Source organism: Lethenteron reissneri, chromosome 63, assembly GCF_015708825.2.
Source record: "Lethenteron reissneri isolate LAM-NWPU_2019-01 chromosome 63, ASM1570882v1, whole genome shotgun sequence".
In the NCBI taxonomy this organism is placed as follows: domain Eukaryota; kingdom Metazoa; phylum Chordata; class Hyperoartia; order Petromyzontiformes; family Petromyzontidae; genus Lethenteron; species Lethenteron reissneri.
The window spans coordinates 8,916,414-8,942,701 of record NC_083841.1 but is presented as its reverse complement, the minus strand read 5'-3'; the positions used below and the strand labels follow the sequence as shown (position 1 = coordinate 8,942,701).

The following is a 26,288-nucleotide window of genomic DNA, read 5'->3' as shown; positions in this document are numbered from 1 at the left end:
GACACAAAACGCACCATGTGCACAAATGTTGTCCATTGTCTCATGAAACCGAGAGCACAAGCAGGTAAAAAATATAGGGGAGGGTGAAGAAAACAAAAAAAATCATAACTGACAAATCATGGACCACGTGCCACCTTGTAGTTAGGCTTCCAATTTTATTTTGGCAAAAATATATATTAAAGTGTATCATCATATCAGAGTGAAATTCCCCTTATCCGTATACTCAATCACGAGGGTCACGCCAATCCGTGAATAATTTTGTTATCTGCGGATTGACCCTTATTATGCACAACTTTATGGATTGGAGTAATCAGTGAGGAGATACAATTATGACAACATTGTATTTATCCGTAACTGGAAGTATCTTGGCTAAATAGATGAAATTTTATACTTTAATATTTTGACTAAACTCTGCCGAATCTCAGCTGTACGAAGACCATAAATAATTGGGTTAAGTACTGGAGGGATTATGTAATACAATGAGCTGAGGGTGGAGCGGACTGCAATGGGAATGAGCGTAGAATTTTCAATACGATGATGCATGACCATGAAGACGACAAATACATAAAACATGATGAGAACAAAGAAGTGAGTAACACACGTGCTGATCGCTTTCTGCTGACTTCTGCGCTGGGTGGACTTCTGACAGTCATACAGAATGCAGATGTAGGAAAACACAATGATCCCCAATGAGACCAACACTGATAGAATTGTAATAACATAGCCATATATGATGTTAATGGTTACATCTTCACAGCTCATCTTTGTCAATGACATAAAATCACAATTTGGCATCCATACAATTCTTGGCTTACTACATAACTTAATAAGGCTTGCCAATACAATTTCTCCTGATAACATTAAGGATGAAATCACAACTAATACGAAGCATATTTTAACAGCGAGTACAGATGTGAGAATGGAACTGTAGTGGAGGGGTTTACATATAGCCATGTACCGATCTGCTGCCATTGCAGCTAATATGTAACCTTCCAAAAGACTTGTGATGTGGATGAATGTCATTTGTACGACACAAGCAGGAAAGGAAATTATGTTGGCAGACAGAAGATCATACATGATTCTTGGAAGTGCGGTGGTGCTCACAACAATTGAATTCATGGAAAGTGCGCTCATGAAGATGTACATGGGCTTGTGTAGCTCTTCCTCTCGTAAGATGGCCAGAACCAGCGATGTGTTTCCAATAAGAGTGAGGGCGTACATCACAAATACAAATGTGAACACGAGAGGCCTCGTGCTCTCCGGCTCGCGCAGGAGACCCGTCATGTAGATCTTTCCTGGAGGAGTCATCTGCATGGCCTCTGTTACGTTCAGCTCCATCAGCCCAGCACACCTGTACGTGTGAATAGAGACGTTTGTGAGTTTACTTTTCTGCAGTGTAAATCAACACTCGAATTTCAGACTGATCCCCGACCATCACACACAATGGCCTCCCGTAGAATATCTTCCTCTATTTTGAGTTAAACATAACCTATTTAAAATTGTGCATACAATTACAAAACACAATGATGGAAACTATTAAATTACATGCATTATGTTACCAAAGCATAATGCAGATACCCTTATTTCTTTCGGAAAAGTCACGTAGGTAAAAAATGAAATTAAAATTAATAAAAAATAAAACAATAAAATCACGACGTTTCGGAGGCAACACAAGCTTCCGTCTTCAGGTGAAACTGTCACAGCAAAAAAAATCTGTATCAAGTGGAGAGAAGTCCCAAGAGGTACGACCTTATATACTGGTAGAGTAAAATAGTGCCTGTCAGATAAGATGGTCCATTTTACTCTACCGAGTGTTAACATCCCCAGCGTTTAACATTACTCTCCTTTTTCGTATTTAATTAATTTACCCACCCAGCAGCACAACAAAAGGCGGCTTAATCGTATTTAATTAATTTACCCACCCAGCAGCATAACAAAAGGCGGCTTAATCCTAGCTGGCTTATCTACATATGCCATCTACATTACAAAGGCTCAGTTCCAGCAGCAGTACTGACCATCTCACAACTCCTCCTCTCCCGCGGCCCTTCCTGGCTCCTCCCCCCTTAACCAGTATATAAGATCGTACCTCTTGGGACTTCTTTGCACTTGATACAGAATTTTTGCTGTGACAGTTTCACCTGAAGACGGAAGCTTGTGTTGCCTCCGAAACGTCGTGATTTTATTGTTTTTATTTTTTATTAATTTTAATTTCATTTTTTGCCTACGTGACTTTACCGAAAGAACTAAGAGTATAAATCATTGCAGTCACGAAAGCTTCAAATCCATAATGCAGATACAGAGCAACGACTACACTTTCATATTCAGGTGATCAAGACAGGTAACCATGTCAAGAGTTTATAACTGTAATGTCTCCTTCATAAAGGGTTGAGCGTTTCGTCCTTATATATTATATGGTCTGTTCTGAATGGATGTATATTGAACTTGTTTTACACCGTACGTAGCCAACTGTGCTAATCGGAGGTGCGAGATGACCACAGTCGGACATTGTAGAGTTTTATTTACTTCCCATTTTTGCAGCAGTTATGCGCATCTCTGCCATGATTTGTGTGTGTGTTGTTTAGGGTGGACCATGAGCTATGTGGAAGATAGATCAAAACTAGGCATCTTCTGCGTTGGATCTTTCACAAGGTGTTTGTGAGTTCTTGTGAACTCCATTCAGCTCTCCATATAATGGACGTGGGGTGATAGGAATCTGGCAGAGCGTTGTCACATCATACAGCAAACCAAGCCCATGTCTGATGCACACCACTCAGGCCCCATTGTTATCCACAAAAACACAAAGATTCCCCGTATAACCTTAACAGACTGTTGCACCAGCTGCTGTTACCGAGCACCTATGTAGGCGGGCACGGCACACGAGGGAGCAGGTGGCCAGCCCCACTGCTGGCCGCCTTTGTCTCCCTAGTGGCGATTTTTACACATGGGATCAGGTACTCATTTTAGGCTGAGTCGACCTCGGGGAGGCCCACAACCGGTTCAGATAATCGTCACTTGTGTTGGCCATGAGCGAGAATCGGACTCGGATCCCCGAGTTAGTAGCGCACACATCTACACACGAGTGTTGTACACACGAGTGTGTGGGTGTGCGTTGGTTGCCAGATAGAAGGGTAAAAAAACAATTATCATATTTTTTACTGGCAAATGAGGTTCCAATGGTGTAAATGCTTACCCCGAGCTCTCATACTCTGATGGTGCATTATCTTTGAGTTGTGCGCCTTTTGGCGTCATCTGGTCCAACCCATGTGAGACTAGGCTCTAAGGAAAGCTGTCTTGGGTGTGGACCAATCAACTTCAAGGACAGTGCATATATTATCAGAGTTATGTTTTTTGTTTGTATTATGGCTGCAGGTATTGTGGTCTATGCAAACATGACTCCTTGTAAAAAAAAGGTGTCAGTTTTGTTGCCAGATAGAAGGGTAAAAAACCAATTATCATATTTTTTACTGGCAAATGAGGTTCCAATGGTGTAAATGCTTACCCCGAGCTCTCATACTCTGATGGTGCATTGTCTTTGAGTTGTGCGCCTTTTGGCGTCATCTGGTCCAACCCATGTGAGACTAGGCTCTAAGGAAAGCTGTCTTGGGTGTGGACCAATCAACTTCAAGGACAGTGCATATATTATTAGAGTTATGTTTTTTGTTTGTATTATGGCTGCAGGTATTGTGGTCTATGCAAACATGACTCCTTGTAAAAAAAGGTGTCAGTTTTGTTGCCAAATATAAGGGTAAAAAAACAATTATCATATTTTTTACTGGCAAATGAGGTTACAATGGAACAAGGGGTTATTTATGTGGCGATGGGGCAAGCAAGCTGGGTCTGAGCTGGAAAGGAATTCCATCCCCGGACGCAAGCACGTTAGTTGTGTTAATGGGTGATATTAGGAAGAAAGAGATTAGGGAGAGAGATCAGCATGAAAGGAGCTTCCGTAACCGCATAAGAGTATCGTCTCCGCATATGCGCACAACATCAATGTTAATGAGAGATGGGAGAGATTAGGCAGAGAGATTAGGGGGATTAGCAAGTTAATGTCATGTCTATATGTAACACAAGCTGCGGAACTGCCAACTGCGCTATGAGAGGCAAGCGCATCCACGCAAGAGAACCACCGCAATGGTGGTCGCGCCAGTGAGACACACAGCCCATCATACAGCCAGAACCATCGGTACATCGAGGCGAAGGGAGCAGAGGTGGCCATGTTAGTGAGACCCCAGCCCGTTAATGCAAAGGCACCTAACAGGGCAATGCAACTGTGATTTGATCCCACCAACGTGACTTTACCGAAATAACCCAGAGCATCCTTTGTGACACACCATAGATTGATATTCACGCCTGCTATCTTGCATCACATGCAAACCTTGTGTCCACTACATTGGAGAAACGAAACGATATAAACAACGTGTCATCTCGTCATACAGACGATGTCCAAACCAGTGGCTCATCACTTCAGCAGCGGGGACAATTGTCCCAGTGACATGTTTGAATTGGACCCAGCACAGAACCTTTTGGAACATCCTTTGTGTTATCACTATGTACCTTTTGAGGACGGTCTGAGAGATAGTCTTAAACCATTTTATTGTCCTGTCTGAAATTTTTAGTTGAACAGGTCTTGGGAGTAGAATATCATGGTCAACAGTGTCAAAGGCTTTTGACAAGTCGATAAATAGTGCATAGCAGTAGTGGCCTTTATCTATGTTACTGAAAAGAAAATGCGATACATCCACCATTGCTGTCGTGGTGCAGCTATCCTCTCGAAAACCACACTGTTTCCTGTGCTTGATATTGTGAGTTTTTAGGCAGTATTTTTAGAATATTTTAGTAACTGGTGAAAGAATATACATTTATTTGTAATTATTTGGGTCTTCTTTGGAACAATTTTTAGCTGCTAGTGGGCATATACCTTCACTAAGTAAAGGTTTAACATGTGTGTGAGATGCTTATGAGATCTGCCACAAACACAAGTGTAAATGCAGGCAGTTTGTCTTCTCCCGTGGATGATGTCTTAGTTTAGCTTATGCACTACATCCAGTTCAGATATGGGACTAAACGAGAAGTATGGACGATTACTTTATCGAACATTTTTAGGGTTGATGTGTGAAGAGGAAGAAGTGATTGATGTGAAGAGCGGTGGTGCATTCGGAGAAATTTGACTCTGATGTGCTTTGTAAAAGATACGCCCTGCGGATCTTGTTTTGTGAAGAGTTCTTTGCCATCCAATGTCAGTTTTTTTGGAAGAATATTTAACTTCCCTTTGTTTTCAATTGAGTTGAACGTTTGCCAGAAGTGTCTTGTGTTCTTTCGTGAATGTAGAATAGTTTGGTGGTAGTAAGAACATTTTGCGTTTCTTACTTGGTGAGTACATCTATTTATTATTATTCTATACTTAATCCAATCAGAGAGGTTATTTGATATTTTTGCATTGTTGCAGGCTATATCTCTAGTTTTCATTCATCAAAAAATGTTCAAACCAAGGTAGATGATCACACCTTATTCTGAAAAAAAATTAAGGGCGTATGTTTGTCAATGATTTTTAGGAATTGGTTCTTAAAATGTCCAAGCACTTTCAAAAACTGGGACTTTGCTCACCATATCCCAGTCAGAATGGAGGGTGTCAGGTATAAATTCTTTGAGGTCAAAATGTTTTAAAGACCGTTTTAAAATTATTTTGAGGTATTTTAGTTATTTGTACATCACGAAAGAACACAAGACTCTTCTGGCAAACGTTCAACTCAATTGAAAACAAAGGGAAGTTAAATATTCTTCCAATAAAACTGACATTGGATGGCAAAGAACTCTTCACAAAACAAGATCCGCTGGGCGTATCTTTTACAAAACACATCAGAGTAAAATTTATCCGAATACACCACCGCTCTTCACATCAATCACTTCTTCCTCTTCACACATCAACCCTAAAAATGTTCGATAAAGTAATCGTCCATACTTCTCGTTTAGTCCCATATCTGAACTGGATGTAGTGCATAAGCTAAACTAAGACATCATCCACGGGAGAAGACAAATTGCCTGCATTTACACTTGTGTTTGTGGCAGATTTCATAAGCATCTCACACACATGTTAAAACTTTACTTAGTGAAGGTATATGCCCACTAGCATCTAAAAATTGTTCCAAAGAAGACCCAAATAATTACAAATAAATTAATAAAAAAAGCTCACAATATCAAGCACAATAAACAGTGTGGTTTTCGAGAGGATAGCTGCACCACGACAGCAATTGTGGATGTATCGCATTTTCTTTTCAGTAACATGGATAAAGGCCACTACTGCTATGCACTATTTCTCGACTTGTCAAAAGCCTTTGACACTGTTGACCATGATATTCTACTCCCAAGACCTGTTCAACTAAAAATTTCAGACAGGACAATAAAATGGTTTAAGACTATCTCTCAGACCGTTCTCAAAAGGTACATAGTGATAACACAAAGGGTGTTCCAAAAGGTTCTGTGCTGGGTCCAATTCTGTTCTCATATGTAAACAGTCTTAGACTAAACTTAAATCACTCCTTATTAAATGTTTGCTGATGCCACTGCCATGCGAGCATCATATCTCCTAACGAAGTCAAACATCATCCCCAACAAGATTTTGATTTAATTCAACGCCATCACTAAAATCGCTCCCAAATCCTAAAAGCAAGATCGTGGTATTTTCCTCAAATAGTTCAATTTAATTCTCTTCTCCTATTACTGATATCAGAAACACCATCCTTGAACATACGGAATGCTTCAAATGCAAGGTTTACTGATTGACTCAAAACTTACATTCCAACCCCATATTCATCACATCTAGAAGAAAATCTAATAAAAAATATGTTTTTTTATACAGAAACAAACATTGCTTTTCCATTTGATTACGCCTGTAAATTGTTGCAATTATCATTCTACCACTGTTTGACTTCAGTGATGCGGTTTACAGATCAGCTTATGAATCACGAAACAGATTAAACCTGCGCTGTCATTCTGCTCTTAGATTTGCACTGGATGTACCATACATGACCGACCATTGTGACCTCTAATTAAATAAGTAATATTTTTTTTAAAACACGCTTTTATTAAATGTACTGGTAATGGAAGAAGTCCACGACTCCAGGAAGTGGCCCCGAAGCTTGCCATAATGTAAGGGACCGTGGCCAATTACAGCCAACGTTAGTTGAGCGTGGACAATAAGACCCAAGCCGAAACATAACATATAAAAAGATTGTTTAAAATATATATATATATTTTATGATAGAATACAGTATTGTCATCAATATGACATAAGTATACAAAGTTTGCAGTCGATACCACATTGGGAAGTGGGTTAAAATTTAATTACAAGATTTGAGACTACATCAACAATAGACAGTGAGTTAATAGAAAGTGTGTAAATACAATCTTTCAGCACGTGCTTCAAGAATACATCTATATTGGGCCCTGTTCATCCATAAAATCATTATTGACAAATCTGTGCTATACTTAGCTTATTCATTAACCCCAATTGTCTAATCTAAGAAACCCAAGGTGTCCATCTAATTACCTTTTAATTATCTCAAGAACAAGAATTGGAATAGGTGACAGCCTTTACCATTGCAGCACCAACGTTTTCGGATAACCTTGTTTCCTCCCTTAACATCATAAATCTTCCTTAAAAATATTTTGGAGCAGAATATTAGTGCTGAATACAGCCACATTTGCCAATGTCATTTCTAAATCTAATCCTTCACAATGTATTGAGAGTTAAATTTCAATGTACAATTTTTATTGAGGGGCTGTGTGCTGTGTTGGTGTGGTCTGGGACTGTTTTTGCTGTCGTTTTACTTTCCTTACCGAAGCTTGGGAATTGATGATGGAATTTTTAACTTATGTACTTTATTTATTTATAGGGGCTCTAGGATAGTGAAATGTTATCTTCCTTGCCTGGTATGCAGGAGGTCGGGCATTTTGGGCAATAGCCCTTTGAGACAGCTCCCCAGTCATGCGGAGACAACCTTCTGAGGATCCAACCAAAACCATCACTTTACTGTACATAGCAGGGGTTACCAAAAAGATTTTCAAAATCTTAAACAAACACAAGATCCAGGTTTCGTTTCAACACAGTACACAAAATCCGTAATTTAATCCCATCTGTAAAGGATGTGATTCCTGACATACAATACCCTGGTGTCTACAAACTGAGCCGTGGTTGCGGCAGCAGTTACATTGGGGAAACGAAACGACATGTCTCGGACTGCGTTCGTGAACACGAGGCAGATCTGAAACACGGTAGGACCAATACCTCTGCCGTTGCCGAAAATTGTTTTAACGCTGTGGGCTCACACGAAATTGATTTTTCCAAGACGGAGGTACTCTGAAAACCTATCAGCTACCTTCAGATATTTGATCATGAAGCCTTCCAGATATATAAACACAGACACAACTTCAACCGAGAAGATGGGTACAAACTGAGCAATCATTGGAAGGACGTTATTAACCACCTGACTGTGATGTTTCCATCCTACCTGCCTATGTCAGCTGTTATTTCCGACTCTCTGTGTCTCTATGCCTCTCTCTTAGATCTCTCATGCTCACCCTCCTTTTCTACAATTACATGTTAATTTCTCACATTAACATCATGCTAATCTCTCACATTAACATGGCCACTTCCGTGCCCTCTAACTTCTCACATTAACATCATGCTAATCTCTAAAATTAACATAGCCACTTCCGTGTCCTCGTCTAGGAGGCTGCTTTCCTATCTTACAGTTAAATGCTAATTTCTCATATTAACATCAGTAGCCCCGGCCACTTCTTTATGACCCTTGGGCTACACTCATTTGAAAACATTTAAAACAGTCTGCCTCAGCAGCAGACCATGCTTTCCCACCTAATGACGGACGCTTGTGTTGTGCCCGAAACGTCGTGATTTTTATTTTATATTTTATTTTATACCTACGTGACTTTACCGAAAGAACCAAAGAGTATGGATTCCTGCAGTCACGAAAGCTTCAAATCAATATTAATAACTAATGTTTTTCTTCCCCTTGCACACCACTGACAATGCAGTATCATCAAATAAATTGTTTAGTTATGTATTTGCAGGTTCATATACGGTGTAACTCCTATTGGAACAGACGTTTGTAACACTAAAATTATTTCTCAGTCATAATGGACAACAAGGACTAAAGAGACACTCAAATTAAACTAGTTTTAAATGTAATAATAATAAAAACATGTTTTAAATTGTATTAAATAGTTAAGGAATTTAAAGAGCTTCTCTAATCCTATTCCAAGGACATTTGGATTCAAGAATGCATAATTAATTGGATTATTCTAATTATGTTTCCATTGATCTCATCATAATAGTGCCACCCATAATGCAATTTGCTAGCAACATTTCGTAATTTTACTTTTAATATACATGAGTTTATTTATTAGAAATGCTTGTTATCTATTGTAGGGTTACTTTTTAACTCAAAAGCTAATACTAAGTAACTCTTCATATTCCAATTAAGGGTTACTTACTGTTCATCAGCATTATTTTGTATTTAATTCCCAGCAGGACCCATGGTGGCCTCTATGTATGCGCTACAAAGGGTCATTGTTGAAAATGCCGCACGTTATAATTTTTTACCTTTTAAGGACCACAGTGGTATTGACGAACGTGTTGAGTTTTTTGTCTTATGATTATGGCTGTGGTTAATGTTATCGGTAATATGAGATGCGAGTTATTTTTCGGTAAAGGATTATTGTTAATTGCTTATGGAATGACATACCGTTTGTATTGCATGGGTTAAGTCTTTGTGGGTAGAGTATGGGATTATGGTTAGTGCTAGAGTTTGGGGTTTATGGTTAGTGCTACACTCAAGATTTTATTATTTGTGCTAGGTTAAAGGTTTATGGTTATTGTTAAGATGTGGGTGGTGTTTATGCTTAGAGATATGGTTTTTGGTTGATTATTAGTTCTGGGATTGGTGTTTATGGTTAGTTCTTGAGTTAGAGTTTATAGTTAGTGCTAGATTTAGGGTGTATGGATAGTGCTATAATTATGGTCTATACGAGTGTTAGGGTTGGGATTAGTGTTATGGTTTCATGTAAATTAGGGTCAGAGTCTGTTGGTGTAAAGTTTAAGGTTGGTTTAGGGTTTAGGGCTAGGTGGAAGGTTGGTGTCATGGTATTTGTATGGGTAGTGCAAGAGGTTTATGATTGGCAGCAGGGTTGGTGATAGTGGTAAGGTTTGGGTTCGTGTTCATGATTAGTGTTCCGGTTTAAGAACGCTGCTAGAGTTGTGATGAGGACCAGAGTTTTGGATGAAAACAAAACTATCAAAGTGTCATCTATGAATCTTAAACATGAATGACATAATTGTAAATTGTATTTTATTTGCAGAGGTTTGGATTTGAAGTAGAAGCATGCCGATTGTCGCTTCTGTATTACACTGTATTACCACATCTCTCCATACACCACACGTGATTAGTCACCAACATTAACTGTGGAATGTATCACAAAAATAGCAGTTTATGTATAGTCAAATACATTTGCCACGGGAATTTGGCATGCTGTATATTGCACACATTTATAGTTTAATCTTTTGAGGAACTTACCTGTAGTGTTGAAGTGTGAACTAGGTCCCTCAGATCCTCTAGATTGCGGCTCTAGAGTGTGATAGCATCGCATTCAGTGTCTTTATATCTCACTGGCTGCAGAGTCATGGCAAACTTATGTGGCAAAACACCTCCCCTGGAGAATACTGAACCTCCTTTGAGATTGATAAGCTTTTTATCATGTTCTTACCACTTTTATGAGCCCAGTTAATTGGAAACACTAAAAGCCCCATCTATATTTGATGCAGACCTGCACTGCTTTATCCACTATGGACCTAGTGTCACGAGAGATTTCAAACGTGTGAACATGATCGGTTTTGTGATAATGAAGATTTTAAATGGGCTCTGACGATTTCTCAGATGCATTTTTGCTAACTCATGTAGTGTGCAAGGGAAACAATTATGGCTTCTGTAGCTGGGTGGCTGAAGAAAAAGCAAATTTACCTCGAGAATGGGCAACGGGGGTGCCACACACGCATTCAAACACCCATGCACATGTATACAAACAAAGGTTTGTACACATACAATGATTTCTATAGGCACATACATATGCATACATTGACAAAATAAACAAACAAAACGCGTACATCTGTAAATATATATGTTGGTCATCGACTTACGAACAACCGACTTATGAAAAACCGACTTATGAACACCTGACATATTACATTGACTTAAAACGTGAAATTACACTTGAAAATTGAACCGCGGAACTATTTTGTTCAGAGGAGCGATCCTCTGCGAGATGTAATGACTCGGCTTCGCGCTGGGAGTCAGTGTTTGTGCGTGTATGTGTGCGCGCGGACATGTGTGTGAAAGTGAGTGTCTTTGTGAAAGTGGGTGTGTGTGTGTGTGGAAGTGAGTGTGGCTTATGAAAAAAGCGATATAGCTCAGTGGGCCTTACCTGGTAAAAAAGATTTTGTTTGGCGTGCGTGTGTGTGCACGCTGGTTTGACAGCAGAGGTCTCCTCCTAATCAGTCAAGAGGCATTATTTTTTCATGGGCTGTGTAATGCTGTGGAAGCTACCTGGACTGTCACTCCGCCTTCCCTTCTCTACGCTTGTGAAACGTAGACCCCTCTAATTGAACATCTGCGCTGGTTAGAAACATTCAGTCTGGCATGCCTACGATCCATCCTGGGTTTAACCAGGCTGGATTGTGTGAGGAGCTCACAAATTCTTTAAAGATCTGTACATTTTCCTATCAGTGAGCTCCTCGGGCAGGCAAGGCTGCATTGGCTGGATCACGTAGCCCGCATGCCCAACTACCGCATGACCAAACAGCTTCGGTTTGGTCGGGTAAATCGGTTTGGCTGGGCACATCAACTCATGTAACTTTCACCTGAAGCCTCTCAGACACATAGGTCCTCTCATCTCTACTGAAATTGCCAACACATTGGCATGTTGCATAGTTGGGTCTCGCCTTGACTATTGCAACTCCGACCTAGTCCGGACCTCTGCTGGCAACCTAAAGACACTTCAAAGACTACAAAACAACCTAGCACGCGTCGTCATTGCCCACACTCATCCCCGTCTCGACTCACTAGATTGTCTCCGTGCTCTCAACTGGCTACCCATCGCCAGTAGGGTCACATACAAGACCGCCTGCCTCTGCCACAATGCCTTCATATCCGCCTGCCCGCCGTACCTTTCTTCATTATTGACAACTTGCAGCTCAGCACACGGCAGATGCCTGCGCAGCGCGACTCACGACCTCCTCTTGATACCAAGATCCAGGATGGTCATGTCTATGCGACGCTTCTCGGTGGCAGTCCCAACAGTCTGGAACGATATCCCTCTGCACATTCGCAGCATCACCTCAATCGCCTCTTTTAAGAGAGACTTAAAAAATTAACCCGTAAAAACAAAGTTTTTCACTATAAATCCTTTATATGCGTGGCGGCTAGAGTCCTCTCGTCCTCTGGCTTGAGATGGCTGCCATCTATGGGTCAGATGATTGCCTGCCACCATTAAGCAATTGGTAATTAAATATAAAAAAATTCCTAAAAAGTGTAAAATTTTGGAATTTTTTTTTACGAAAATTAATTGTCACGCACAACGAGTCTGTGTGCAAAATGTCAGCTCGATTGGATCACGGCAAGTGGGTTAAAAAACGACCAAAAGATTTGCACGGTCGTAAGCGCGCAAGCAAGCAAGTGAACTTAATATAAAGGATTTAAAAACTCACCTCTACAATCATGCTTTCAAGCGACTCTGAGCTTGGCTCTGCGCCTCTGAGTTGCGGCCACTACGTCTGCAAATTTGCGCGTGTTACAAATTGAACCATTATTATTATTATTAAACAGGCACGACACGGGCTGAAGAAAATATAGACCGATGCAGTAGGGGAGGATGTGGAGCGAAGTGGACTTGCGAAAGACTGGTACCAGCGGTGTTAAGATCGACCTCTATTGGCAGAGGCTCGTGAAGGATGCTACTGTTCAGTTTGAGGCAGTCACCCTCCAACAACCATGGAGGGCAGAGGAGCGATGCTCACAACAATGAGTGGAGTGTCGGGCAGCTAAAATACAGCAAGTTGGCAAGTAGGTGGCACAGCTGGTGTATCTGCCAGTTATCTCACCCAGTCAACCAATAGCACCTGGGTCTCTCCCGTGACCTACTGTCAGCGAGCTTTTGACACTTCACGTGGCCTCAAAGTGCACCCAGCCTGGCACGTAATTGTGACGTCATGATAGGTTTTGGTATTCATGTGGCGGGAGCAGTCGTGAAATGCTTAGCACGCTGCTCTACTAACCCGGTAACCTGAGTTACATTCCTGCTACGACTAATACCAGTGACAATTATCTGAATGGGTCCTGGGCCTTCCTTAGGACGACTAAGTCTCGAATGAGTAACCAGTTCGGTGTGGAAATATCGCCACTGGGAAGTCTGGTGGTCAATGGTGGCCGGGTTTGGTACTCGCCCACTCACGTGTTGCTCTCCAACAGTCTGTTAAGGCTGTATGAGGGATCGTTGTCATGTGAGTGTGTGTCTGGAATGCTGTTGCCAATAAATTGCAACTTGAGTCACTACCTATGAGATCTTTACTCAAAACTGCTTTAAAGGAGTTGTACACCCCTAGCTGCCAGTGCTATTCAGTGGGCTAAAATACAATGTTTCGCTCCGGATGATCGCTGCAAAGTATGACCTGTGTTTTGATTTAGTGTGCTGATCTTAAAGGTGCATTGAAAAATTATAATACTCCGATTGATGCTCCTGCTGTTGTGGAGTGACTCATGCAGTCAGCTATGACTGCAGGGATTTGGTAGTACATGTTATTTATGTCATTTATTGTGAAAATTCCGTCACAGTTCCTATGATCACTGTTTCATTTTTTCATGGCTTTATTTTGGTGATTTCGAAAAGTTTATTGGTTTTGCAATGTTTGTTTGTTGTAGTACGGAGTAAGACTGATGGCCTTAATCTAAGTTGTCTTGTGGTTGTTGTTGTTGTTGACTTGCATCCTACTGGGATTTTTACACACAGTGTTGGTGTACGGTGTTTTATCTGCAATATTTTGCGGTCTTTTCTTGGATTTTCTGTTTGCACTTAGTCACATATTCACTTTAAGATGTTTTCTTGTTCATGTTTTTGTTTTTTGTTTGTTGCGGTTGCACCCGATTCAAGAGCCGAATGGCTCACAGGGCTATACCTAATAAATTAACTTGAACTTGAACTGTATGTGTGCAATTATGGTGACTCATTGCGCCCCTTACGACAAGCAAGGTAGGTGAAACAGAAACAGAATTTGTTTCTGTTTATGCAACGTTATGGTATGTTTTATTTACTATACAGTATATTTCAGTATTACATGTGTTGAGTAGTAGACGGAGGTACTCGGAGACGGAGGTTGAGTTAGGGGCTTCCGCCAGGGTTTATTAACACTTATCACTATCCCTGGTTCCCTCTTTACCCCTTCCACTATCCCCATTCCTCCAGTGACCCCGCTTACGTTACGGGGTCTCCCTTAAATACCCTAGGAGGGGTGACGTCACGTGCACTGCCCAGCGCGTGCGACCCCACGTCTCGTGAGGTCACCGCACCGGACAGCGCACACGACGCCACCACTCTCATCTACTCCTCTACATCACCCCCCCCCCCGTGAAAAAAAAACAGCCGCACCGGCTGCAATCAACCCGCAAGCGGGGCCCCACACCGGACCGAAGACCGAATAATCACGAGTTCGTGTGCCTGAAGGTAAACCCGGCTGCTAGAAAACTCAACCTTAGGGCAGCACGGCCCTTCAAGCAGAACAGTAACAACAACCACAACAACAAAAAAACAAAACAAATAGAGCCCGAAGGCCTCATCCGCCGGATAGCGCCGAACGGGCGCCAGGGGCTGGGCCCGCTGAACGGCCATCAGGGCCGTCACCGGAGCCGCATCCCCTTCGAGCGGGTATGCGCTGCTGGCCCGCTCCCTCGTGCGGTGTCCGCCACCCGTGCAGGTGGCCAATCAGCGGGCAACAGGCCCACCGCCGTGGCCTCCGGTGACCGGGGGGTCTCTGTCGGCCTCTCTCGGGAGGGGCCTGGGGGGACACACACAGGTCGGACGTCACCTCCGTCAACGAGACCCGGCCGGTCAGGCACGCCGGATACATCATCAGCCGGCCGCTCCGGAATTGGGGGTGGATCCCCCAGGGTAGATAGAACATAACGTTTGAGCCGGGACGGGTGCACTATCCACTGCCTGCGACCGAATCGAATCCGGACGCATTGCGGCCGGCGGACCTCCACAACCTCCACGGGTCCCTGCCAAGGGCGATGCAATTTGGCCGATGTGCCAACGGGGACCTGGGGACAATGCAGCCACGCTTTTTGACCCGCTACCCACGGGAGGCCAGCTGCCTGGTGTTTGGGCAGCCGCTCATTAGCCACCTGCCGGCTTGCGGAATTCTCGGCAGCGGCCTGTCACGCCTCGCGCAGCCGGTCAAGCGCGACCTTCAAAGGGGTCGGCACCGCCGACCCCTTCTTGGAGGAGCCAACGTCCATCTGGACGTGCACTGGGGGCTCCGGTTCCCTACCGTAAATCAAATAAAAAGGCGAAAATCCCGTGGAGGCATGAGGGGCCAACCGATATGCCGCCAAGACCCCCGGGACGAACAGGTCCCAGTCTGACTGGGACGTGTTCACCTGGTGGCACAGCATGGACGTAAGGGTGCGGTTCAAGCGCTCTACCATCCCGTCTGACTGGGGGTGGTGGGGCGAGGTGCGGATTATCTTGGTGCCAAGGAGGTCACACACCTCCTTGAGCAACCTAGACGAGAAATTCCGCCCCTGCTCAGTCAACAATTGTTCCGGCGCGCCCTTGTCAAACACGTACCCCTGGACGAAGGCCTCGGTGATAGAAGAGACTGACTGATCGACCAAAGGCCATGCCATGGGCCAACGTGTGAGGTACTCAACGCCCACCAAGAGGTATTTGTGGCCCCGTTGGGATGCAGGGAATGGCCCCAAAATGTCGAGCGCCACGAGCTCATTAACGCGAGAAAACCGGACGGACTGCAGCGGGGCCCGGTCCCGGACAACTGGGGCCTTCCTCCGCGCGCAGTCGTGGCAGCCCTTCAAAATCAGTGCCACGTCACCCTCAACACCCGGCCAGTAATAGTCCCGTTTAAGGGTCAATAAGGTCTTGTGGTAGCCAAGGTGCATAAGCTTCTCGTGAATGGCTCGGGTTAATTTACCACGCAGGCTAGTGGGCACAACCACACAATAGCGTTCCAATTGGGCATCCCAACGCATGAGTAGTCCGTCATGCACGGCGATCGCCGGGGCAGCCAACGAAGCTGAGCTCCGGGCCTTATGTCCGACACAGCGCCGTAGCTTCAGCAGAGAGGAATCCTCCATCTGCAAGCCGGACCATACCTCCCGGGGAAGTCCAAGGCCGAAATCCGCGGGCGCCGCCGCACCTGGAGGGGTGTCCGCCTCGGCCGATGCGACCAACTGGGCCGCGGCGTCCCCTGGGGCCTTGCAACGGCTAGAGCCCAGGGCGCAAGCACACCCGCCGCCTGCCGGCAATCGGGATAAACCGTCCGCATTTCCATGCTGTGTCCCCTTCCTGTGGATTACATCAAAGGGGTAATCCTGGAGCACTTCGAGCCAGCGAGACAGCTGACCCGAGGGCTGACTAATTTACAGCGAATATTACAGGGCCGCGTGGTCAGTTCGGACCGTTAACAGCCTACCGTACAAATATGGTCTATACAACTGAACAAAATAAACTATGGCCAAAAGCTCCCTCCGGGTCACACAATATCGCTGTTCCGTCGAGGACAGAACGTGACTGCCATAGGCTACCACCCTCTCAACCCAGTCGACCACCTGGGCCAGGACAGCCCCAATTCCCGTGTCGCTGGCATCGGTATCGAGCAGGAAGGGTTTCGTAAAATCCGGGTACCCCAAGGGCGGCGCATCCGCCAAGGCCGTGCGAAGCGCCGCAAAAGCCGCCTCCTCCTCCACGCCCCAGTGAAACCTTTGGCCTTTGGCGGAAAGGGCGTGCAGTGGCTTCGCAATTGTCGCAAAATCGCGGACAAACCGGCGATAGTACGATGCGAAGCCAACGAAGCTACGCACCTCCGCGACAGATGTGGGAGTCGGCCACGTCCGGACACAAGCCGTTTTATCCGGGTCCGTGGCGACACCTGACGTGCTAACAATGTGTCCCAAATACCTCACCGATGGTTGTAGCAAGTGGCATTTCTGGGGTTTGAATTTAAAGCCAGCAGCACGCACTTTGACTAACACCGCCTCAAGGCGTTGCAAGTGCTCGCCAAACGTACGGCCAAAAACAATAACGTCATCCAAGTAGATTAGACAAGACTCCCACTGCAGCCCCGCCAAGACCATCTCCATGAGACGCTGGAAGGTGGCCGGGGCCGAATGGAGACCCATAGGAAGCCGATTGAACTCGAACAACCCCTGGGGCGTGCGGAACGCTGTTTTGGGTCTAGAGGCCTCATCCAGTGGCAATTGCCAGAAGCCGGAGAGCAAATCTAAAGTCGAAAAGAACCGCGCGCCCGAGAGGGCGTCCAGGGAATCATCCATGCGAGGCAATGGATATGCATCAGCCACTGAGATCTTGTTCAATCTACGAAAATCGACGCAGAACCGGAGACTCCCGTCCCGTTTCTTGACTAGCACAATGGGGGCACCCCAAGGGCTAGTAGATGGGGAGATGATGTCCGCAGCCAACATTTCCTCGACAGCCGAGCGGACATGATCTTTTTCCGCTGGGCTAAAGCGGTAGGAATTAAGTCGAATAGGGGCCGCGTCGCCCGTGTCTATGTGGTGGTTGAAACGAGTAGTGTGACCCAGATCAAACTTACTTTGGCTGAACACATCGGTGAACCGCTCGATGAGGTCGCGGAGTTGCCGACGTTCCCCGGAGGACAACGAGGCATTCTCGTCGCACAACGTGGCGATCCATGATGCGTCGGGGTCCCCCGTGCGCATCACGCCCGTCACGACCCCTCCATCCGGGGCAGCGCTCTCGGGTGGAGGAGCCGGGGTCGCGTGTGCCAGGACGGCGCCGGCCGGGACTACGACCGGCAAGGGTCCCGAATTGAGGACCTGCAAAAAAAGGTCCTGGCCCCCCGACACGGCTGTCAAGGCGCCCACCAACCCCTTCATCCTTGAAAAGTAGCTTGACGGGGACAGGAGGATACCCGTCTCCGTGGAGCCCATTTTGAGCGGTTTGCGCAACCTAAGGGGTATCAGGATTTGTGACGCCGGTGGTACGGTCACCGGCACTTTATTCAAGGCCCGTACACCGGCGACCAAGGGAGACAGGACGGTAGGCAATTGTAGGAATTGCAGCCGCCTCCCTGATGGCATTTCCACACAGCCCTGGTCAACGAGAATTCGGATGGGCATCCTAGACAAAAAGTCGGTCCCCAAGAGGCATGGCACTGCCAAGGTCCTGGAGACCAAAATTGGCCCGGCCAACTCAATCTCGTCAACCCGAACCGACGCTACAACGTGGCCCAAGATGCCCAAACTGTCGCCGTTCGTGGTGACACAAGCCCCGCGAACCGGCCTTAACGGACCCACGCTGCGGGGTAGCAGCCCAAAAATGGCCTCAGAAATAATGGTGGCCGACGCCCCCGTATCCACCAGGAGGCGAACGTGCACCCCTTGCACATATCCTGCCACCGCTGAGGAGCCGGCAGCTGCCGCCACCATCCTATGCGCAAGCGCATCCCAGTGGCGGGTCTGTCTGGGCCATTGAGGGGGTGATGACGATGGTGCACCCGACCCTTCGAGGACAACCCCATGACGATGGGCCCTAGCCCCGCTAGATGCATGAGGTGAAGGGAGCGGCCGCGCAGATGATGCGTCGCGACTCGCCTGGGGCCCCGGACCCGATGCCAAGGAGGGTCTGGGAGAAGGTGGAGTCCCTTTTCCAAAGGCCCCCGGGGCATTCCGGCAGCCCCGCTCAATGTGGCCCCGCTGACCACAGCGGAAGCAGGCCACCGTGTCCGCCTCCTGTGGACGGGAAGGTCCCGGCCGCCCCTGCTGCTCCAGACGGCGACCACCCGCCCCCCTTCCTCGACGATCGGGCATCGCCAGGGTCGCGAGGGTGTCCACCCCCTGAGAGGTGGCCCCCCGTCCGGCGTCGGGACCCCCGCACACGCCGCCATCTGAGGCCGTTGGCGGAGGGAGATGTGCGCCTGAATGTTTTCGGCGACCGCCAAGGATGTGATCTGTCGATCATTGTTGATCGACAGAGCAATTCCTAGCTCCCTTGCCAGGTCAAGCAGCTTCCCCAAGGCCATAGAATCAAGTGCCCTGCCGTACAGGTCAGGGTATGCAGCCTGCGCCAGGGCCAGGAGCGAGCAGCGGAAGGCCAGCGGCAGTTCCCCCTCCTGCCGCCGCCGCAATGAAAACTTTAGCTGCGCGGTGGACGGCGGCTCAAAAACCTTGGCCATTTGGATATAGGCCGCCGGGAGTGTAGCCCGATTGGCCGGATGGATGGACTTGAAGGCCTGCAGAGCCCTTTCGTCCAAGCAGGTCGGAAGCGCCGGCAAGGCCTCCTCCATGGACCAGCCGACCGACATGTATGCCGCATCGAACCGGTCCTGGAAGGCCGACCAGTCGCCCCCTTGCACGACAAACGGCGCAACGTTGGGTAACCGGCACTGCCATTGGCCGCGCGGCGCCGCGAGGTGTGGCAGCATTGCGGCTCCCGCGGGCCACGCCGAAGACGCGGAAAGGTGCGGTGGTGCTGCGGCCCCCATGGGCCACGCCGTAGGCGCAGCGAAGTGTGGCTGTGTTGCGGCCCCCATGGGCCACGCCGTAGGCACAGCGAAGTGTGGCTGAGTTGCAGCCCCCATGGGCCACGCCGTAGGCGCAGCGAAGTGCGGCTGAGTTGCGGCCACCATGGGTCACGCCGTAGATGCAGCGAGGTGTGAAGGCGCCTGAGCTTTCGCGACCCACCTGTCAGCGGCGGCGTACGAAGCCACGGCGTCGTCCCGCGACGCGGCAAGGGACCACGGCGTTGCAGCCTCAACAGGCCACGCCGAAGACGCGGCGGTATAATTCGGGCCTGCAGCGGCCCCCGCGGCCCAACCCGCCGGCGCAGCGAGGTGCGGGACAGCGGCCGTAGCCGCGGCAACCTCTCGCGATGCGGCGAGGCACCACGGCGTTGCGGCCTCCCCGGGCCACGCCGAAGACGCGGCGGTATAACACGGAGCCGCGGCGGCCCCCGCGGCCCACCCCACTGGCGCAGCGAGGTGCGGGACAGCGGCCGCAGCCGCGGCAACCTCTCGCGACGCGGCGAGGCACCACGGCGTTGCAGCCTCCATTGGCCACGCCGAAGACGCGGCGGTATAACACGGAGCCGCGGCGTCATCCATGACAAGGGACGCAGGCACGGCGAGGTGTAGAGCCGTGGCATCGCCGGTGGCCGGCCCCGTGAGCGCGGCGACAGGTTGAGCCGCGGCAGCACCCGCGGCCCATTCCGGTGGCACGGCGATGTACGCGGCAGCGGCAGCCGCTGCTGCCCACCCCGGTGGCCCGGCGAGGACGGCACGCGCGTACTTACCCGGGGCCCCCCCGGCGGGCGCAGCTTGATGTAGAGCCGCGTCGTCGCCGGTGGCTGGTCCCGCAGGAGCGGCGTGCCGAGAAACCCCGGCCGCGTCGGTGGAGAGACGCGGCGTCGCGGTCGCCATGGCAGCCATGGCGCCGACTTGCGGCGTCGCAGCAACAATGTCCGCCGGCCGCCGCGTCGCAGCCGTAACAGCGGCCGCATACGGCTCCCGAGCCAACATGGCCGCCGCGGATTGCGTCGCAGCCAACATGGCGGCCATTTCCGGTGGAGCGGTCGCTGATAAAACGGCGGCAGTTTCAACGTTGGCAGTTGATGGTTGCTCCTGTCCCGAGTGCGGGGTGGTTGGCTGCGTCCGTGCCTCCACCTCGGCCAACCTGACGGTCAGCTGCCCCACCGCCTGCAGGAGCTGCTGCAGCAGAGCTGCGGGGATGCTCTCCGTCTCTGGCGGCGGTGAGCTGGCACTCCCCGCAGCCGACTCCTCCCGCTCCGGCCCGCTCCCCTCCATGGGGACCGTCACCGAGGTCCCGGGCTCCGGGGTCACTGCTGGAGCCTCCTCTCCGCCTTCGGCACCCTCCAAGTCATGTGCCGGTGGGTTCTTACGCCGTGCGCCCGCTTTATGCATGTTGGCGACGGTGTAAAATTCTGACACCAGTTGTTGAGTAGTAGACGGAGGTACTCGGAGACGGAGGTTGAGTTAGGGGCTTCCGCCAGGGTTTATTAACACTTATCACTATCCCTGGTTCCCTCTTTACCCCATCCACTATCCCCGTTTCTCCAGTGACCTCGCTTACGTTACGGGGTCTCCCTTAAATACCCTAGGAGGGGTGACGTCACGTGCACTGCCCAGCGCGTGCGACCCCACGTCTCGTGAGGTCACCGCACCGGACAGCGCACACGACGCCACCACTCTCCTCTACTCCTCTACACATGCAAATGTAAATGTTTCTTCTTAGTTATGAGTTTAACAATGCTTAGTTTTTTGGTTTAACTGTAACAGATTTCATGACACTAACCGCATGGGCATTTAAATGCGGTACATTTCTACATTCCGACTTACGAACAGGTTGACTTACGAACTGACCAAAGGAACCAACAATGTTTGTAAGTCGAGGACTATCCATACTATCCATACACATGTAGAGAGTATATCTCTGTGGGTCGCGTCAGCGACAGTGTTGGAGGGGTGCCGTACACCGGGTGCCCTGATTGGATGAGCTAAGAGCACGTGACTGGAAGTGGGCCTCGATTGGACGAGCTAAGGGCACGTGACCGGAAGCGATACCCGATTGGACGAGTTAAGGGCACGTGACCAGTGGGCCTCGATTGGAGGAGTCAAGGGCACGTGACCTGAAGCGGTGCCGCGATTGGAGGAGTTAAGGACACGTGGCCGGAAGCAGGGGCGCGTTCCTTGATACAGCAAGGGGCGGGGCTGGGGACAAAGGATAAAGGGGGAGCATAAGGGGGATTCGGGGCTCGTTTCAGGGATCAAGCTAGAACACACACGCACATAGTGAGCAGCCTAGGAAGTTAGCCACGCTTAGCAACAGAATCCGGTGGAAAGTGAATTGTTTAATAAACGCGTTGCCTCCTACAACAGTGTGGGTGCGCCTCAGTTGACAAACACTACACTGGCGTCAGAAGTGGTTTGTTAGTTAGGTGTAGCTAGCTTATTTGAAGACTTATGCTCACTAGGCGACGAGCGTTCACCCAGTTGTCTTTGGACGACGACGAAGAGGGCGAGTTGATCCCGCAAGAGGCCTCGGGTGCTGAAGCCCCGGTGATGGAGAGCGTCGAATTCTGTACGTTGGTGCGGCAGCAGGATCTGGAGCCCACTTCACAGCTGCCGCCAAGGAAGGAACACCGCGGCAGGAAGAATCTTTTTATCGACCTTGTCTCCGCCATCGCTGCTCTCGCAGCCGCCCTGCTGGAGGAGGACAAAGAGTCGTCGACGCCACGACCGCGGGAAACGGGTGTAGCGCGGGATGTGTGGGAGCCCACCAATTCTCCTGACACTCGCGCTGCTTTCGTCGTCGCCCCGCGACCATGGGATGACTGCGTGACGCTGTGGCCGCGGGGCTCCATGGCCGTTTTCTGCGCGTGGGAAGTGGTTGTGCTGTGGGACATGCGGGAGCCCGCCGACTCTCCCGACGTCCGCGCTGCTTTCACCATCACCCTGCAAGCAGAGGACGACTATGGGATGCCAATGCCACGCGCCCATGGACTTTGGTGGGAGCTGTTTCGCGCTTGCGGGAAACCGCAGGAGCGCGCGGTGCACCGGAGCTCACCAAAATTTTTTTTACCGCGAGAAGGTGCTCCCGCCAACGTCGTCATCCCACCAACGCCGCTGCCTCCCGCCCGCGGACTAAACAAGCGCCTCCCTTTTGTCCGGGAATTCACATCAGCAGGCAGTGACTGGGTGGCATTCTATTGCCGCTTCATGGCTGCCTGCAGCCTCGTGAATTGACGGAAGAGGAGACGCTCAACGACAATGCATTGGCGGCCCTCGACGCCATTCCTGACGAATGTAAGAAGACGCTACCGCAAGCCCTGACGCAAATGGAGGCGATTTTTGCTCCAGATTCCGCCAAGCGCCACAAGTTCTCCATGCGGAAAAGGGGGGAAGCAGAGACGCCCCTTGCTTAACATGCCACTCTTTTGGCGTCTGCCAAGGCAGCCTTCCCCGAGATGGACTAGGTGGGGAGAGACTCCCTGGTCTTGGAAAAGCTGCTGTCGTGGGCCGAGGACCTTCAGGTCACTATACCAGCCACGGAAGACGACGACATTACCTCGCTCAAGGTCGCCCGCTGTCTGGAGGCTCACCTCCATATCGAGCGACGAGGCGGGGTGGTTGCGGGTATTGCACCCCCGGCGCAGGAGGGAGCAACCACCGGCGGACCGCATCTACAGACAGGGGTTTCGAGTCCTGCAGCACTGTGGAGGAATCCCGGGGAGGACCTTCGGGGCGGGTAAGATGGGCCGGCGAGGTTTTTCTCTCGTCAGAGGGGCGGGCCCGTCGTCTGTTTCAAGTGCGGCCTGCCCGGGCACGTCTCCTTGGGGTGCCGTGTACGACAAGGAGGATCCTCTTCATCAACACCGGCCGCCGATCATCGCTCCTTCTCTTCACCAGGCCCTAAGGTGAGTCGCGGTACACTACACACACAGCCCTCTAACTCACATCACTCATCGGGTTCAGGGTCGTGGGTTGCGGACTTGCAGTGGGTTGACGGCCCTGGGTCGCTGTATTGTGGCGGCAGCGGTGGTTCGTTCGCGGTCATGAGGACGGTCGAAGGCATTGACGTATGCATCCTTATTGACACCGGTGCGTCGGCGACCATCATTTGGGACATGGTTTCTAAAGCTTGCCTCTGCAAACGGCCGGTCCCTAGGAATTTTCGGTCAGATTTTGGCCACAATTGGCATTGGCGACATTCACTTGTCAGGTCCAGGACTCATTTGCAAATCTTTAGCCGTACTCTGTCTCGATTTAAAGCTTTCATGACTGCAGGGATTCATCTTCTTGGTTCTTTCGGTAAAGTCACGTCGAAGGGAAATAATAAAATAATAAAACATAATAAAATAATTCTCACTACGTTTCGGCCACAACGCAAGCAGCCGTCCTCAGGTGAAGACCAGGTCTGTCGGGGAGACAGCGTCTGAATGAAACACCACCATGCTTGGAGCGTATATTTAAGCTGGGTTGGAAGGGGAAGAGTGCCTTGACAAAATAATTTGCATATCAAGAGGAATTTAGCATATTTATGGGAAATGCAGATATGGGATTAGTACTACTTGTGAAATGCGTAGGAGGTCGGTGGGGGGTTTCAAAGTCATTATGTCCATACATTATGCAGGATTAGCAGCATCAAAGGGAGGGGATAGGGGTAGGATTAGTAAAGGTGTAGTAGGTTCAAAGAGACTTGGACGACGTAGTCGGAGGCACACTTATTTATTAAATGTTCCACTATATACAGGCCAAGGTATACAACACTCGAAGGGGTATCGGCCCCTTCACCCGTCTAACAGGGAGCTCCCACAATCTCTATCCCGGCTAGCCTACTCCCAGGTCCTCCACTACAGAGCTAAGGGAGGCTAGCTGACCCAGCTCTGGCCAAGCTGGGATTACGGCACACTGAGTCCCCAGACCGGCTCTTACAAGAACATTCGGTTCTGGGCTCTTGGGGCCACGCCACTGGCTTGCCCTGGTCGGTCCTTAGAAGGACGGCGATCCAGGGGAGTCCCAGGGCCTATCTAGCCGGTCTTCCTACTTCGCTGGTTTAAGCTAAACACTGTACCCCGAGCCCACCGGCTCACCGCCTTATATAGCAACTCCCCCACCGAGGGGTGGGGCCGTGGGGGATCACAGCGCCGTTTTAGCCCCCCAGGCTAAACGGTGCGGACGTGGATGTAAGCATCCTACCACGTGCGGGCATAACCACCCCTGGTGTGTTTGTTCGCCCTCCAGTAACACCTCTACATCACCCCCCCCCTGTACAGCCCGCAGCCGTCCCGGCTGCAACAAAATTTACAATAAAAATGCATCCCCCCAAACCCGTGTGTGCCTCGTGTAAACAACAACAACAGCAACAACAACGACAACAACAAATAACCCGACACACCCCCCCAAGTAAATACCCCATCCCAATATATATACAATTTCAAGGACCCCCCACCCCGCGACCCCAGCAAGGGCTGCACGAGTGGCCGACCTCACAAAAGTCTGCGCGTTTTGGCGCGCGTTCTTGCTGCGGGACCGTCACAAGGGGCAGCCCCGGCCGGTCCGGCGGTGGGTGTCAATAGTTCGGGTGCGAGAGTGTTTGGCTTCGCCGACGAGCGACCCCCGATCCCCCCGGGAGGGGTTGGCGGTCGCACGCACGTCAATCCTGGTGCACCTGGAGGCGGAACAGTCAGTGGCAAGTCAGGCGAATGCAGCGAAGTCAGACTCTGGGAGTCGGTGGACCCCTCACATGTTTGGCCATGTGTGTGTGTGGTAGGAACATGGGGTGCAACGAACGGTTTCAACCACGAGGGGTACACCAGATACGTACACATTGTGGCCGCAAGACATGCACCACTTCAACGGGCCCCCGCTACGGCCGCAACAGCTTGGACGAGGTCGCCAGCGGAACTTGGGGACAGTGCAACCACGCCTTGTCACCCGGTTTCCACCGGAGCACATGTACCCGGCCCAGCTTGAGCCTTTCATTCGCCCTCTGGCGGAGGTCTTAATTTTGGTTGGTTGCCTCCCGTGCCTCTGTCAATTTAGAGATGTTGAATTTTACATGGATCGGCCAATTTGGATTTCGCATGCGGCACGGAGATCCGCAGTTGAATCGCGGCAGGCGGGTTAGTCTCGCGACCGTACATTAGGAAGAAAGGCGAAAATCCGGTCGCCGCATGAGGAGCCATTCTGTAGGCCGCCAAAACCCCCAGAATATGAAGGTCCCAGTCGGTCTGGGATTCAGACACCTGTTGAGACAGCATGGACGTGATAGTCCGATGCAGATGCTCCACCATCCTGTCAGTTTGCGGATGATATGGGGAGGTACGGATTTTTTTCGTACCCAGGAGCTCGCACACCTCGTGGAGAAGTTTACCCGTGAAATTTTTCCCCTGGTCGGTCAGCAGCCGCTCCGGAGTACCTTTATCGAGGAAAT

At 49.4% G+C, this 26,288-nt stretch overlaps 1 protein-coding gene across 1 annotated transcript; it reads right to left on the bottom strand.

Moving 5' to 3' along the window:
- Positions 1-369: 369 nt before the first annotated feature.
- Positions 370-10,607, bottom strand: LOC133358839 (olfactory receptor 52D1-like). The gene is made up of 2 exons (XM_061577287.1): positions 10,590-10,607; positions 370-1,351 (listed from the first exon to the last, which is right to left on the bottom strand). Exon 2 carries the CDS (start codon positions 1,336-1,338, stop codon positions 370-372), a length of 969 nt encoding a protein of 322 aa, XP_061433271.1. The 5' UTR covers positions 1,339-1,351; positions 10,590-10,607.
- Positions 10,608-26,288: the final 15,681 nt, after the last annotated feature.